The following is a 15805-nucleotide window of genomic DNA, read 5'->3' as shown; positions in this document are numbered from 1 at the left end:
ATTTTGATAATGCGGGGGTCCCTTTTTAGGATACGCATGGCATACTCAGCCATGTGGGCCAATGTTCCAGGTGTGAATTCACTGCTTGTGCTGGGTTGAGGAGCACTTTCTTGCAAATCAACATCACTTGCGTCCCGCAAAAACCCTGTACCTGACCTTGCAACGCCAACAGTTTCTATTGCCCCCTGAGAAGCAATCTCCTCCCATAAATATTCATCACCATCATCCTCCTCCTCCTTTTCGTCCGCCACCTCGTCCAGGAGAGTTCCCTTAGCAGACAATGGCTGACTGTCATCAAGGCTTCCCTCCTCCTCGGCTGCCGACACCAGCTCCTTAATGTGGGATGCTCATGGTTATGATGGCGTCGTCTGCACTTACCAGCCGTGTGCATTCCTCAAAACAAAATAGCTTCGACCACTGCACACCAGACAACTCCATGTCTGCCATCAAAGTGCCTGCCCGTGTATGTGTATCCCCCTACAAATTAATCACAGCATGCCTCTGTTCGCACAACCTCTGAACCATGTGCAGTGTGGAGTTCCACCTTGTTGCAATGTCGATTATCAGGCAGTGCTGGGGAAGATTCAGCGATCGCTGATGGTTCAGCATACAGCTGGAGTGTACGGGCGACCGGCGGACGTGCGAGCAAAGTCTTCGCACCTTCAGGAGCAGGGCTATAACTACGGATAATTTTTAAGGAAGCACTGCTCCACCAGGTTCAAGGTGTGAGCCAGGCAAGGTATGTGTTTAAGTTCTGAAAGGGCTATGGCAGCCATAAAATTCCTTCCGTTATCACTGACTACCTTACCTGCCTCAAGATGTACACAGACCAGCCATGACTGAGTTTGTTGCTGCAAGTACTCGGCCAGTACTTCCGCGGTGTGTCTGTTGTCACCCAAACACTTCATTTGTAGCACAGCCTGCTGACGCTTACCACTAGCTGTTCGATAATGGGACACCTCGTGTGCAACACTGGCAGCTGGGGATGGAGTGGTCGTGCAACTGCGCTCTGTGGACGAGCTTTCGCTTTTGGAGGAGGAGAAGGGGTGGCAAATGCTTACAGCCAACTGTTTCCTAGACTGTGAGCTAGGCAGAACTATCCCACTATGGCTGTCCCCTGTGGACCCTGCATCCACTACATTAACCCAGTGCGCCGTGATGGACACGTAATGTCCCTGGCCATGCCTACTGGTCCATGCATCTGTTGTGAGGTGCATCTTTCTACTGACTGATTGCCTCAGTGCATGGACAATGCGGTCTTTGACATGCTGGTGGAGGGCTGGGATGGCTTTTCTGGCAAAGAAGTGCCAACTGGGTAGGTCATAGTGTGGTATTGCGTAGGCCATCAGGTCTTTAAAAGCTTCGCTTTCAACCAACCGGTAGGGCATCATCTCTAACGAGATTAGTCTAGCAATGTGGGCGTTCAAACCCTGTGTACGCAGATGAGAGGATGAGTAATTTATTTTCCTAACAAGAGTCTCTTGTAGGGTGAACTGGACTGGAGAGCTACATATGGTGGAACTAGCGGTGGGGGTGGTGGACATGGCAGATTGAGAGAGGGTTGGTGATGGTATTCTTGATGTTGGCCTACATACAGTGTTTCCTACCAAAAACCTTATGATTCCCTGACTGCTTTGGTCTTGCGACGATACCTCCACATTTGCTGCTGGCGGTGTGCTAACCTGTGGGCTTACAGTGAGGGAAGAAATGTAGCGTTGCTGACTACCTTCATTCTGAGCAAGTGGACCAACGGTACGGGACGTTTGGTAGTTAATCCAGGCTTGCAAGTGCATGCTGGTTAAATGTCTAAGCATGCATGTTGTACTTAAATTTTGAAGATTCTTCCCTCTGCTAAAGGTCTTTGAGCATGTCTTGCAGACTTTTGACTGATCATTCGGATCTTGGTTAAAAAATTGCCACACTAAACTCTTCCTACTATGGAATACCTTTTCAGGCATTGCATGCTGTGCTACTTTCACCGGATGGCCACGCTGTCCTAAAACTGGTTTTGTTTTTGACAAACGTTTTTGGCCTGATACGGGCCTGCCAGATGACAGCTGTTGCGATGTAGATGGCTGCTGCGGATCATCCTCCTCCGCTTCTGAGCTACTGGCAGTGGCACCCTCTTCCCCCAATGGCTGCCAATCTGGGTCAACAACTGGGTCATCTATCACCTCCTCTTCAATGTCATGTGCACCTTCCTCTGTGTCACCGTGTAAGGTGCTATAGCGTTCTGGACGGGGCACCATAGTCTCATCAGGGTCAGATTCTGGCTCAGTACACTGCGAGGGCAATGTAGTGATCTGAGTCAATGGAACAGCATAATAATCTAGCTGTGGCTGTGCATCAGTGCACTCCATGTCTGATTCATCTTGTAATGGGCAGTTAACAATTTCCCTTTCCAACCCAGGCACGTTATGTGTAAAGAGCTCCATGGAGTAACCTGTAGTGTCGCTGACGCAGCCTTCACTTTTGGTTTGGGTGAAGGACACAAGGAAACGTCTTGTTACTGACTGGGAGCATACACTGACGACTCGCTGCTTTTATATTTGGAACTTTCTGAAGAGGAGGCGAAAGAGCTGGAGGCTGAGTCAGCAAGGAAAGCCAAAACTTTTCCTGCTGCTCCGGCTTTAAAAGCTGTTTTCCTACTCCCAGATAAGGGAGCCTTCGAGGCCTTGTGTAGCCAGACAATGACGCTGGCTCAACACCTCCAGCCTTAGGTGCTATTGTGCTTTTGCCACTACCACCAGATGCACCACCACCACCATCAGTACCAGCTGGCAACCACCGCCCATGACCTCTTCCACAGGGACAAGAAAAAGACGTCACACTATATATAATGGGGACCACCAAACCAATAGTATACAAGTCACTTTTAAATTCTTTATTTTGTCAGCCAAAAAAACACAAAACAGCACACAACACTTAAAAACATTTAAAAACAGAGTAAGACATCAAAGGTTCCTAATAAGGAACCACCCGCTGGACATGTAGAGGAATAATAGGTATCCTAAAATATTCCTGCTACTATAGTTGCCAAAAATACAGTAATACATAGGTAAAAGGTCAAGTATAATTCTGCTGGCCTATCATAACATTAATAATCTAAGAAGTCAAATTTATATCTGGCCCAGCTCGCAGTACTAAAGGGAAACATATCCCAAATGAGTGTGCACACACCTGCTATATTAGTGAGAGCAAACCTAGGGCTGTACAAACAGTATAGTGATGGTAACAATAACAGGATACACAAATGTCACATAAACTTATTCAAAATCAGTCCCCCGAGTTATCAGAATGTATAATACTACACTGAAGGTGATTAGCCTCCAGCACTTAAGAAGTTTTGATATAACATACACGGTATTGAGTGCTCAAATTGCTAACCTCAAACATAGGGAGAACATATATACATAATAAGGACAACCCTCTTCCACGAGACTTCCTCATTTTTTGGAAAATCTAACCAAAATAACAACCGTTATATGGTACTGTAAAACAAGGTAGAAGGTGTATATAAACGTGTTGAGAATTTGAATCTCCCTTTTTTTTGAGAGACTGAACCAAAACTCAGGCCCTGTGCATAAAACAATGCAATGTAAGTGGCAGAAAGTGGCTGGCTGATATACGACAAACTAATAGGACAGAAGTATATCCACTTTGTGAGAATTTCAATCTCACTTTTTTTTGGGGAGACTGAACCAAAACTTAGGCTCAGTGTATATAACAATGCAATCTAAGTGGCAGAAAGTGGCTGGCTGACATACGATAAACTAACAGGACTGAAGTATTTCCACTTTGTGAGAATTTGAATCTCACTTTTTTTTGGGAGACTGAACAAAAAATCAGGCCCAGTGTATATAACCCCTTCAAGACCCAGCCTATTTTGACCTTAAAGACCTTGCCGTTTTTTGCAATTCTGACCAGTGTCCCTTTATGAGGTAATAACTCAGGAACGCTTCAACGGATCCTAGCGGTTCTGAGATTGTTTTTTCGTGACATATTGGGCTTCATGTTAGTGGTAAATTTAGGTCAATAAATTCTGCATTTATTTGTGATACACACGGAAATTTAGCGAAAATTTTGAAAATTTCGCAATTTTCACATTTTGAATTTTTATTCTGTTAAACCAGAGAGATATGTGACACAAAATAGTTAATAAATAACATTTCCCACATGTTTACTTTACATCAGCACAATTTTGGAAACAAAATTTTTTTTTGTTAGGAAGTTATAAGGGTTAAAATTCGACCAGCGATTTGTCATTTTTACAACGAAATTTACAAAACCATTTTTTTTAGGGACCACCTCACATTTGAAGTCAGTTTGAGGGGTCTATATGGCTGAAAATACCCAAAAGTGACACCATTCTAAAAACTGCACCCCTCAAGGTACTCAAAACCACATTCAAGAAGTTTATTAACCCTTCAGGTGCTTCACAGCAGCAGAAGCAACATGGAAGGAAAAAATGAACATTTAACTTTTTAGTCACAAAAATTATCTTTTAGCAACAATTTTTTTATTTTCCCAATGGTAAAAGGAGAAACTGAACCACGAAAGTTGTTGTCCAATTTGTCCTGAGTACGCTGATACCTCATATGTGGGGGTAAACCACTGTTTTGGCGCACGGCAGGGCTTGGAAGGGAAGGAGCGCCATTTGACTTTTTGAATCAAAAATTGGCTCCACTCTTTAGCGGACACCATGTCACGTTTGGAGACTCCCCGTGTGCCTAAAAATTGGAGCTCCCCCACAAGTGACCCCATTTTGGAAACTAGACGCCCCAAGGAACTTATCTAGATGCATAGTGAGCACTTTGAACCCCCAGGTGCTTCACAAATTGATCCGTAAAAATGAAAAAGTACTTTTTTTTCACAAAAAAATTCTTTTAGCCTCAATTTTTTCATTTTCACATGGGCAACAGGATAAAATGGATCCTAAAATGTGTTGGGCAATTTCTCCTGAGTACACCAATACCTCACATGTGGAGGTAAACCACTGTTTGGGCACATGGTAAGGCTCGGAAGGGAAGGAGCGCCATTTGACTTTTTGAATGAAAAATTATTTCCATCGTTAGCGGACACCATGTCGCGTTTGGATAGCTCCTGTGTGCCTAAACATTGGCGCTCCCCCACAAGTGACCCCATTTTGGAAACTAGACCCCCCAAGGAACTAATTTAGATGCCTAGTGAGCACTTTAAACCCTCAGGTGCTTCACAAATTGATCTGTAAAAATGAAAAAGTAATTTTTTTTCACAAAAAAATTCTTTTCGCCTCAATTTTTTCATTTTCACATGGGCAGTAGGATAAAATGGATCATAAAATTTGTTGGGCAATTTCTCCCGAGTACGCCGATACCTCATATGTGGGGGTAAACCACTGTTTGGGCACTCGGCAGGGCTCGGAAGAGAAGGCGCGCCATTTGACTTTTTGAATGGAAAATTAGCTCCAATTGTTAGCGGACACCATGTCGCGTTTGGAGAGCCCCTGTGTGCCTAAACATTGGAGCTCCCGCACAAGTGACCCCATTTTGGAAACTAGACCCCCCAAGGAACTTATCTAGATGCATATTGAGCACTTTAAACCCCCAGGTGCTTCACAGAAGTTTATAACGCAGAGCCATGAAAATAAAAAATAATTTTTCTTTCCTCAAAAATGATTTTTTAGCCTGGAATTTCCTATTTTGCCAAGGATAATAGGAGAAATTGGACCCCAAATATTGTTGTCCAGTTTGTCCTGAGTACGCTGATACCCCATATGTGGGGGTAAACCACTGTTTGGGCGCACGGCAGGGCTCGGAAGGGATGGCACGCCATTTGGCTTTTTAAATGGAAAATTAGCTCCAATCATTAGCGGACACCATGTCACGTTTGGAGAGCCCCTGTGTGCCTAAACATTGGAGATCCCCCAGAAATGACACCATTTTAGAAACTAGACCCCCAAAGGAACTAATCTAGATGTGTGGTGAGGACTTTGAACCCCCAAGTGCTTCACAGAAGTTTATAACGCAGAGCCATGAAAATTAAAAAAAAAATTATTTTCTCAAAAATGATCTTTTAGCCTGCAATTTTTTATTTTCCCAAGGGTAACAGGAGAAATTTGACCCCAAAAGTTGTTGTCCAGTTTCTCCTGAGTACGCTGATACCCCATATGTGGGGGTAAATCACTGTTTGGGCACATGCCGGGGCTCGGAAGTGAAGTAGTGACGTTTTGAAATGCAGACTTTGATGGAATGCTCTGTGGGCGTCACGTTGCGTTTGCAGAGCCCCTGATGTGGCTTAACAGTAGAAACCCCCCACAAGTGACCCCATTTTGGAAACTAGACCCCCAAAGGAACTTATCTAGATGTGTGGTGAGCACTTTGAACCCCCAAGTGCTTCATAGAAGTTTATAATGCAGAGCCGTGAAAATAATAAATACGTTTTCTTTCCTCAAAAATAATTATTTAGCCCAGAATTTTTTAATTTTCCCAAGGGTAACAGGAGAAATTTGACCCCAATATTTGTTGTCCAGTTTCTCCTGAGTACGCTGATACCCCATATGTGGGGGTAAACCACTGTTTGGGCACACGTCGGGGCTCAGAAGGGAAGTAGTGACTTTTGAAATGCAGACTTTGATGGAATGGTCTGCGGGTGTCACGTTGCGTTTGCAGAGCCCCTGGTGTGCCTAAACAGTAGAAACCCCCCACAAGTGACCCCATTTTAGAAACTAGACCCCCCAAGGAACTTATCTAGATATGTGGTGAGCACTTTGAACCCCCAAGTGCTTCACAGACGTTTACAACGCAGAGCCGTGAAAATAAAAAATCATTTTTCTTTCCTCAAAAATTATGTTTTAGCAAGCATTTTTTTAGATTCACAAGGGTAACAGGAGAAATTGGACCCCAGTAATTGTTGCGCAGTTTGTCCTGAGTATGCTGGTACCCCATATGTGGGGGTAAACCACTGTTTGGGCACACGTCAGGGCTCGGAAGTGAGGGAGCACCATTTGACTTTTTGAATACGAGATTGGCTGGAATCAATGGTGGCGCCATGTTGCGTTTGGAGACCCCTGATGTGCCTAAACAGTGGTAACCCCTCAATTCTAACTCCAACACTAACCCCAACACACCCCTAACCCTAATCCCAACTGTAGCCATAATCCTAATCACAACCCTAACCCCAACACACCCCTAACCACAACACTAACCCCAACACACCCCTAACCCTAACCACAACCCTAATTCCAACCCTAACCCTAAGGCTATGTGCCCACGTTGCGGATTCGTGTGAGATATTTCCGCACCATTTTTGAAAAATCTGCGGGTAAAAGGCACTGTGTTTTACCTGCGGATTTTCCGCGGATTTCCAGTGTTTTTTGTGCGGATTTCACCTGCGGATTCCTATTGAGGAACAGGTGTAAAACGCTGCGGAATCCGCACAAAGAATTGACATGCTGCGGAAAATACAACGCAGCGTTTCCGCGCGGTATTTTCCGCACCATGGGCACAGCGGATTTGGTTTTTCATATGTTTACATGGTACTGTAAACCTGATTGAACACTGCTGCGAATCCGCAGCCAAATCCGCACCGTGTGCACATAGCCTAATTCTAAAGGTATGTGCACACGCTGCGGAAAACGCTGCGGATCCGCAGCAGTTTCCCATGAGTTTACAGTTCAATGTAAACCTATGGGAAACAAAAATCGCTGTACACATGCTGCGGAAAAACTGCACGGAAACGCAGCGGTTTACATTCCGCAGCATGTCACTTCTTTGTGCGGATTCCGCAGCGGTTTTACAACTGCTCCAATAGAAAATCGCAATTGTAAAACCGCAGTGAAATGCGCAGAAAAAAACGCGGTAAATCCGCCATAAATCCGCAGCGGTTTAGCACTGCGGATTTATCAAATCCGCAGCGGAAAAATCCGCAGAGGACCAGAATACGTGTGCACATTCCTAACCCTAACCCTAGCCCTAACCCTACCCCCTAACCCTAGCCCTAACCCTACCCCTAACCCTAACCCTACCCCTAACCCTACCCCTAACCCTAACCCTACCCCTAGCCCTACCCCTAACCCTACCCCTAACCCTACCCCTAACCCTAACCCTACCCCTAACCCTAACCCTATTCTAACATTAGTGGAAAAAAAAAATTTCTTTATTTTTTTATTGTCCCTACCTATGGGGGTGACAAAGGGGGGGGGTCATTTATTATTTTTTTTATTTTGATCACTGAGATAGATTATATCTCAGTGATCAAAATGCACTTTGGAACGAATCTGCCGGCCGGCAGATTCGGCGGGCGCACTGCGTATGCGCCCGCCATTTTGGAAGATGGCGGCGCCCGGGAGAAGGCGGACGGGACCACGGCTGGATCGGTAAGTATGATAGGGTGGGGGGGGACCACGGGGGGGGGGATCGGAGCACGGGGGGGGGAATCGGAGCGCGGGAGGGGTGGAACGGAGCGCGGGGGGCGTGGAACGGAGCACGGGGGGGCTGGAATGGAGCACGGGGGGGTGGAACGGAGCACGGGGGGGGTGGATCGGAGTGCAGGGGGGGTGATTGGAGCACGGGGGGGTGATTGGAGCACGGGGGGAGCGGACACGAGCACGGGGGGGAGCGGAGCACAGGGCGGAGGGGAGCCGGAGCAGTGTACCGGCCAGATCGGGGGGGTGGGGGGGCGATCGGAGGGGTGGGGTGGGGGCACACTAGTATTTCCAGCCATGGCCGATGATATTTCAGCATCGGCCATGGCTGGATTGTAATATTTCACCCGTTATAATGGGTGAAATATTACAAATCGCTCTGATTGGCTGTTGAAAGTGAAACTGCCAATCAGAGCGATCGTAGCCACGAGGGGGTGAAGCCACCCCCCCTGGGCTAAACTACCACTCCCCCTGTCCCTGCAGATCGGGTGAAATGGGAGTTAACCCTTTCACCCGATCTGCAGGGACGCGATCTTTCCATGACGCCGCATAGGCGTCATGGGTCGCATTGGCACCGACTTTCATGACGCCTACGTGGCGTCAAAGGTCGGGAAGGGGATAACAACACAATGTAAGTGGCAGAAAGTGGCTGGAAGATATATGAAAAAATACAAGGACTGTAGTACAATTTCAATCTCCCTACAATGATCTCAGGAAAAGTATGACACTAATAAAAAGGACTGCTGCACACAAAAGTGTGGACAAATAAACTAGATAACTGTGCAGAAAGGAGCAACAGGATTTTTGCTTTTAAAAAAGCAGTTGGTTTGCACAGCAGCGTACAAACAGCAATGCAGCTATCAGGGAGCCTTATAAGGCAGCCTAATAAGCTACAGAGCTGATGCACAAAAATATAGCCTCCACTGTCCCTGCAAACAAATGGTGGTGTTGGACAGTGGAAATCGCTACAGCACAAGCAGTTTCGGGGGTTAATCTTCCCTCCCTAACTATATCCCTCCTTCTGATGAAGCTGCAGCAACCTCTCCCTATGCTAAGATCTGCAGAAGTAAGATGGCGGTCGGCGTGCACGCCCCTTTATAGCCCCTGTGACGCCGCAGAAAGCAAGCCAATCACTGTCATGCCCTTCAATAACATGGTGGGGACCGAAACCTATGTAATCACGCTGCCCACACTCTGCGTCCTCCTTCTTTGGCTGAAAAATGGCGCTGAAAGCGTCATAAGAAACGCGACTTTGGCACGAAGATCGCCGACCTCATGGCCGATCCCACACTAGGATCGGGTCGGTTTTCACGAAACCCGACTTTGCCGAAAGTCTGCGATTTTTGAATTTGTTTGATCCGTTTCACTCAACCCTAATAACTAACAATAAAACAGTGCAAAAATATGGGAGTCAAACAGTGTAACAGAAGTAAGCAGGATTTCTTGAGAGAAAGAACACTTATCAGTCTGATGAGGACTTGCTTGAAGGGTCATCTTCTCCAATGTAGGCGCCAAGAAACAGTGGCATTTGTCGTCCCCCTGTTGTCTGTGAGCTGTGTAGTCTCTGGGAACCCGCAGCCTGGGGGTTTTGGGAGTTAATGTGATAGACAGAGGGGGTGCTAGGCAAACAGGGTCCCCTGGGCTCTAAGTCTTTAGCTTTAACAGCACAGTCTATCCTGGGAGAATGATACTCAGTCTATTATTAAGTCTCTTAACAGGAATCAGGGGCTCTGCACTGATACCGTCGGTACCAGGGGTCACAGTCTCTGCACGGTCCACTGTCTCTGCACGGGTGTCAAGATGCCCCTCTCCAGTCACAGCAGAGTCCGCTTTCATGTACTGACAAGATGCAGTCTTTCTGGGCAATCTCCCTGCATTTGTCCTCTGACCGGGAGCCCTCTCTCTCTCTCGAGCGCAGCTGCACCCTGCTCTGACCGCTGCTCACGCTGCTCTGCTCCTTGCACGCACGCCTTTCCCGCTCTCTGCCTGGCTTCCTTCCTGTCCCAGTCTCTAAGTCTGCCCCCTGGGGAACCTGTAGCAGAGCTCAATGGTTCCAAGCATAGCGCAGAGAAGGTAACCGCCCCGGACTCTTCTTGTGTTCCACCTCCTTACCTTCCCCTTCTCTTAAAGCTTGACATTCCACAGGCGTGAACTCTTCGTGCTTCTCTTTGCTCTTTTGAGGGGAGACGGATTCCTGCAATTCCTGCATCCCCTACTGCCTTTTTTCTTTGCACATACTGCCAAACTAAATGGTCTAGGAATTGTTCATCAGTCAGGTTGAGCTATGCCTCCTCTACTTCATCGACAATTGCTGGCCTCTTCTTTTTCTTATTCTTCTTAGTTTTGCCGCATTCTCTCCAGGGGCAATGTTCCCTCCACTTAGCAGGACCCTCAAAGGGATGAGCGGATTTCTGCTACCGCTCTTCTCGGGCAGGGCAATTTCTGGACATGTGTCCCACCCTTCTGCATGACCAGCACTCACATCTGCGTCTGTCTGGAGGGCGCTTCAGTCTGGATCGTCGACCTCGGCTGGAGACATCTCTCATCTGCGGTTGCTCTTCACCCCAGAATACGGAGTTACACTCTGGGGCCACCACTGAAGCCTTCTTCATGCTATGCACCTCTCCTCTATCTCTTTCTGGTGGCTTCCGCACGTTACCTCGGGGCATGCCACTCGTCCCCAAAAAGGCAGTAAGGGCTTTCCACAGACTCTCAATCTCCTCCCAGATTCTTAACATCAGCTGGGAATTTCTGGTCCACATCGCCTCCTCTTCATTTTGACTGGGTGCTCCGCAATTGTAGCATGTAGGCAGTCTTCTTCGCCGAGTGGCACTATTCTCACTTTGGGGGCCGGTCTCTCTTTCTCGCATCGGAGGGCTGTACTCTGCAGCAGGGGTCTTCTTATATTCAGTCACTTCCTCACGGACTCGCTTAACCTCCTTCTTCAAGTCTTCTACCCATTGAGGGGCAGTTACCTCCCTGCTCCCGCCCTTCCCCACTGGCACTATCACCCTTTGCTCTTGCTCGCGCGTGCGTGCCTCACTCCCGACCTCAGAGAAAGTCATATCTGGCTTTACACGCATGCGCTCTCACAGGGCCTGTTTCATCAACACATCTCGCAAGCCTGTCACCAATTGGTCTCGCAGCACAACGTCAATTGACCCCACACCTACGCCATCCTTCCGTATGATGGCAGTATGAAGCTCCTGCAGGGCATTCATATATTGCGTCACGGTCTCCGCCTCTCTTTGTACCCGGTGGAACAGTCGAATGCGCAGCTCCCCTACGTCAGTGGGGTCCCCATGCATCTCCTCAAGTATACGTAATACTTTGTCCAGTGTATCTCTTGCCTGGGGGGGGGTCTGAGCATAACCGAGTCCCGTGCATCCCCCTCTAGGGCCATCACAGCTATTTCTGCCTGCAGAGCCGGCGTCATAGGATGCACCCGCATCATCCTTTGGATGCGCTCTATCCAACTCCACAACATGACATTGCTCCCCGAAAATTTTGGCAGGTTAACTAACATGGCTCCCAGGGAGATGCTAGACCTAGGGCCTCCTCCAACTGCTTGGTCTGCCCTTTCCGCGCTACTGTGTGACATCCTGCAGACTACGTCAAGTGTAATAGAGTGCAGGGTTGAGTATGTCACCACGGAACAGACAGGCCAACTGTTGAAGGGTTTAATAACAGGAATCAGGTTCTCCTCGCAGGGAGGAAGCAGTAGGATATAACTAACAATAAAGCAGTGCAAAAATATAGGAGTCAAACAGTGTAAGAGAAGCAGGATTTCTTGAGAAAAAGAACACTTATCAGTCTGATTAGGACTTGCTTGAAGGGTCATCTTCTCCAACGTAGGCGCCGAGAACCAGCGGCACTTGTCGTCCCTCTGTTGTCCGTGAGCTGTGTAGTCTCTGGGAACCCGCAGCCTGGGGGTTTCAGGAGTTAATGTGATAGTCAGAGGGGATGCTAGGCAAACAGGGTCCCCTGGGCTCTTAGTCTTTAGCTTTAACAGCACAGCCTATCCCGGGAGGAGAATGATGCTCAGTCTATTATTAAGTCTCTTAACAGGAATCAGGGGCTCTGCACTGATACCATGGGTACTAGGGTTCACAGTCTCTGCACGGGCCACTGTCTCTGTACGGTCCACTGTCTCTGCATGGGTGTCAAGGCGCCCCTCTCCAGTCACAGCAGAGTCCGCTTTCATGTACTGACAAGATGCAGTCTTTCTGGGCAATCTCCCTGCATTTGTCCTCTGACCGGGAGCCCTCTCTCTCTCCCGGAGTGCAGCTGCGCCCTGCTCTGACCGCTGCTCACGCTGCTCTGCTCCTTGCGCACGTGCCTTTCCCGCTCTCTGCCTGGCTTCCTTCCTGTCCCAGTCTCTAAGTCTGCCCCCTGGGGAACCTGTAGCACAGCTCAATGGTTCCAGGCATAGAGCAGAGAAGGTAATCACCCCCAGACTCTTCTTGTGTTCCACATCCGTACATTTACTGTCCTCATTACTCTCGAAACAGCTCATTACTGTGTTCAGAAGGACCTGAGATGATGTCATGGCCTTATCTCTCCCTCCAAAAATCACATGACATTCTCATATGGCATTATCCACACCCTGGCCCCTCCACCAGCATTACTGAGTACAAATAAAGTAACTTGAGACAAAAACACTAAAAGGCCCCCAATCCGTACAGATGTGGTTTTCACCAAAAAAGCATTGTTACACCAAAATGCCTATGAAAAAAATTATATGAACAACTGGATATTACCAACAACGACATACTTGAGGATTACCTGGAGTTTCAAAATTCTAATTTAAGTAATTTTGCAGATAATAGCAAAAAAAGTAAGCATGGGTTAGGCCCCCAGTACGCATGCTAGGGCTAGGCAGCAGGCGTGCTGTCTGGGTGTTATGTTTGATACCAATCTTTCTTTCACCTCCCATATACAATCTCTTTCCAGCTCTTTCCGCTTATATATAAAGAACATCTCTACAATTTGCCCCTTTCTCACCATGGAAACAGCAAAAACCCTCACTGTTGCCCTGATCTACTCCTACATTGATTACTGTAATGCTCCATTCCATTCCACTGTAATGCCCTCTCCATTCCATCCTTAATGCAGCAGCCAGGGTTGTCCATCTGGCTAATTGGTACTCGGATGCCTCCGCTCCGGGCTGCCAATTCATCATAGGATCCAGTATAAACTGCTTGTTCTCACCCACAAAGCTCTCCACAGTGCAGGGACCCCCTTCTATCTCTTCTCTCAGTTCTGTTTATCAGCCTTCCCACTCGTTATGCTCCACAAGTGACTTTTGACTAACCTCTGCACTAATCCATACCTCCCACTCCCGGCTCCAAGACTTCTCCCGAGTTGCGCCAATACTCTGGAATGATCTACCCCAAGAAATTAGAACTAACCACAACTTACACAGTTTTAGGCGCACCGTAAAAACACATTTTTTTAGGGTGACCTATCACGTTCCCTAATCGAAGTCCTTTTATATATAGCCTATTCGCTATTTATTTGAAAATAACTCTCTATCCAATTCCACCACACCCAAAAGCACCACAAATACTGGCTGGTGACTACCTCATGCAACCTTTATCTATCCCCCATTCCCTCAAGATAGCTAGGCCATCATTGTAAATAAAGGCACCTTTACTTTGTGTCTCCCCCACCTCATTGTTGATTGTCAGCTCTTACAGTCGTCATTATTTTGCTTTAAGTATTGTATTGTATTTAAAATTGTTAATTATGACTTGCATATGAACTGTTGAATTGTAAAGCGCTGCTGAATTTGTTGGCAATATATAAATAAAGATTATTAATATTAATTTTTCTTTCACCGACATCATCTAACTTGATCCTACTACCATGTACCCTCCATATGAAGATAAGTTGTCTCTTACCTCAAGATACTCCCCAAGTTCATTCTGTAGTAGATCTTTAAGCTCTCTTCGACTCAACTTGAACTTATCACCTTCCCGGGCAGAGTAGGTGTGGAAAACATTGATAAGGGTCTCCATGGCTACCTCAAGCTGCGAAGACATCTCTGAAGTATTCTGGTTGGTGAACTGCACACTCTGAGAAGAGAACATTATTGCAGAATAGTATAGAAACTCAGGTGAGATTGAAGGTGGGTAAATGCACCTGATTTCTTCAGAGTAAAAATGGATAATCGATAAAAATGTTTTGGTAGTGGAGGTGAGAGAAGAGATGGTGCCAAAGGAAACACCTTGGTGCATGATTTTAACTAGGAGATATTATGACGGCATAAGATGAGTGAGGGTGGGAAAGCCTTGGCTAAAAATTAAAATTGCTTGGCAATTAATATAAGTAAAAGAGAAAGATCAGTAAGAGATTACTATGTTCTGTCAGCTGGTTAAGAGAGAAAATGGCCATTAGGTGAATGTCAACCAAACTGGATATTTTCCTCTGACATTATAATGTGTGTGGATTGTCCTGACTGTTTGATATTTGTATGTCTCATCAAAGGAAATATCTTGCTGCTGAAGGGGTTTGGCATCTCTTTACCCCTATTTCCACTTTTAAACAAATGTATGCTAATCTCTGCTGAGCATGCAAGCCTATGGTGGGTGTCAAGAGGCATAGGTCGTAGCAGAACAAGCAATTTACCAACTGCTATCTAATGTATTTAGCCAGCTAAAGTTAGGTGATGGTCTCTGATTCAAAGGTTGAGTAATAGTTATGTCTGTGTAGGATGGGGTGTCAGATATGGAGTCTCTTGGTTAAAGGAAAGGCACATGAACTGTAAGAATGAGCTATCAGAAAGTTAAAATATCATAACCTCTCAGATAATAGTTTTGAGAAGAAAGTCATGATGCAAAGAGGAGAACAGGAATGGTTCGGTATAACTGAGGAATCTCACCAGCCTGTGACCTCTCAGTGGCAGCAATAACTCCTCCACAGCGGGTCCGTGTAGACTGGTCTGTTTTCCCAGTGTCGGTGTCCTTTTCATCTCCTGCCTCCACTAGATTGATTACATGTGAAACAAAGACTTCTGTTTCTCTCAGGTATCATTAGTCACATTTCCATATATCACTGTGGACCTTAGATGTATCACCCTGGAGACCACGGAAACTAGACCTTACATATGTATGTGTGCAAAAAAGGGAATTAAACCTACCGGTAATTCGGTTTCCAGGTAGTCCCTCAGGACAGCACCATGGAGGACGTCCTTCCTTGACCTATAGCGGGACAGGATCATAGAGTGGTTAAAAGGACCCTTCCACCTCCACCCTCCAGTGTTTTTTCAAAGTACCACAGAAGGATGGAAATAAATGGTCTAAACGTGCCTTACAAACACGTGTGTAATAAACCATTTAACGGCTTCATCTTAAATTCGAGCCATGGTGACCCAAAGGACGAACGATCTGCCGGTAGATT

The 15805-nt window shown here is 46.7% G+C and overlaps 1 protein-coding gene across 1 annotated transcript in view; it reads right to left on the bottom strand.

The window, feature by feature from the left end:
- Positions 1 to 15384, bottom strand: part of LOC138657956 (protein S100-A1-like) — a 96446-nt gene extending 81062 nt beyond the window's left edge. Inside the window, exons 1-2 of the mRNA XM_069745544.1 lie at positions 15288 to 15384; positions 14308 to 14481 (exon numbers count right to left, since the gene is read on the bottom strand). Of these exons, the coding sequence (XP_069601645.1) occupies positions 14308 to 14481; positions 15288 to 15377 (264 nt within the window). The 5' untranslated portion in view covers positions 15378 to 15384. The remainder of the gene's footprint in view (positions 1 to 14307; positions 14482 to 15287) is intronic.
- Between the last annotated feature and the right edge of the window lie 421 nt (positions 15385 to 15805).

This window comes from Ranitomeya imitator, chromosome 1 (genome assembly GCF_032444005.1).
Source record: "Ranitomeya imitator isolate aRanImi1 chromosome 1, aRanImi1.pri, whole genome shotgun sequence".
In the NCBI taxonomy this organism is placed as follows: domain Eukaryota; kingdom Metazoa; phylum Chordata; class Amphibia; order Anura; family Dendrobatidae; genus Ranitomeya; species Ranitomeya imitator.
Note: the sequence above shows the minus strand (reverse complement) of the source record. Positions and strands in the feature narration are given on the sequence as shown.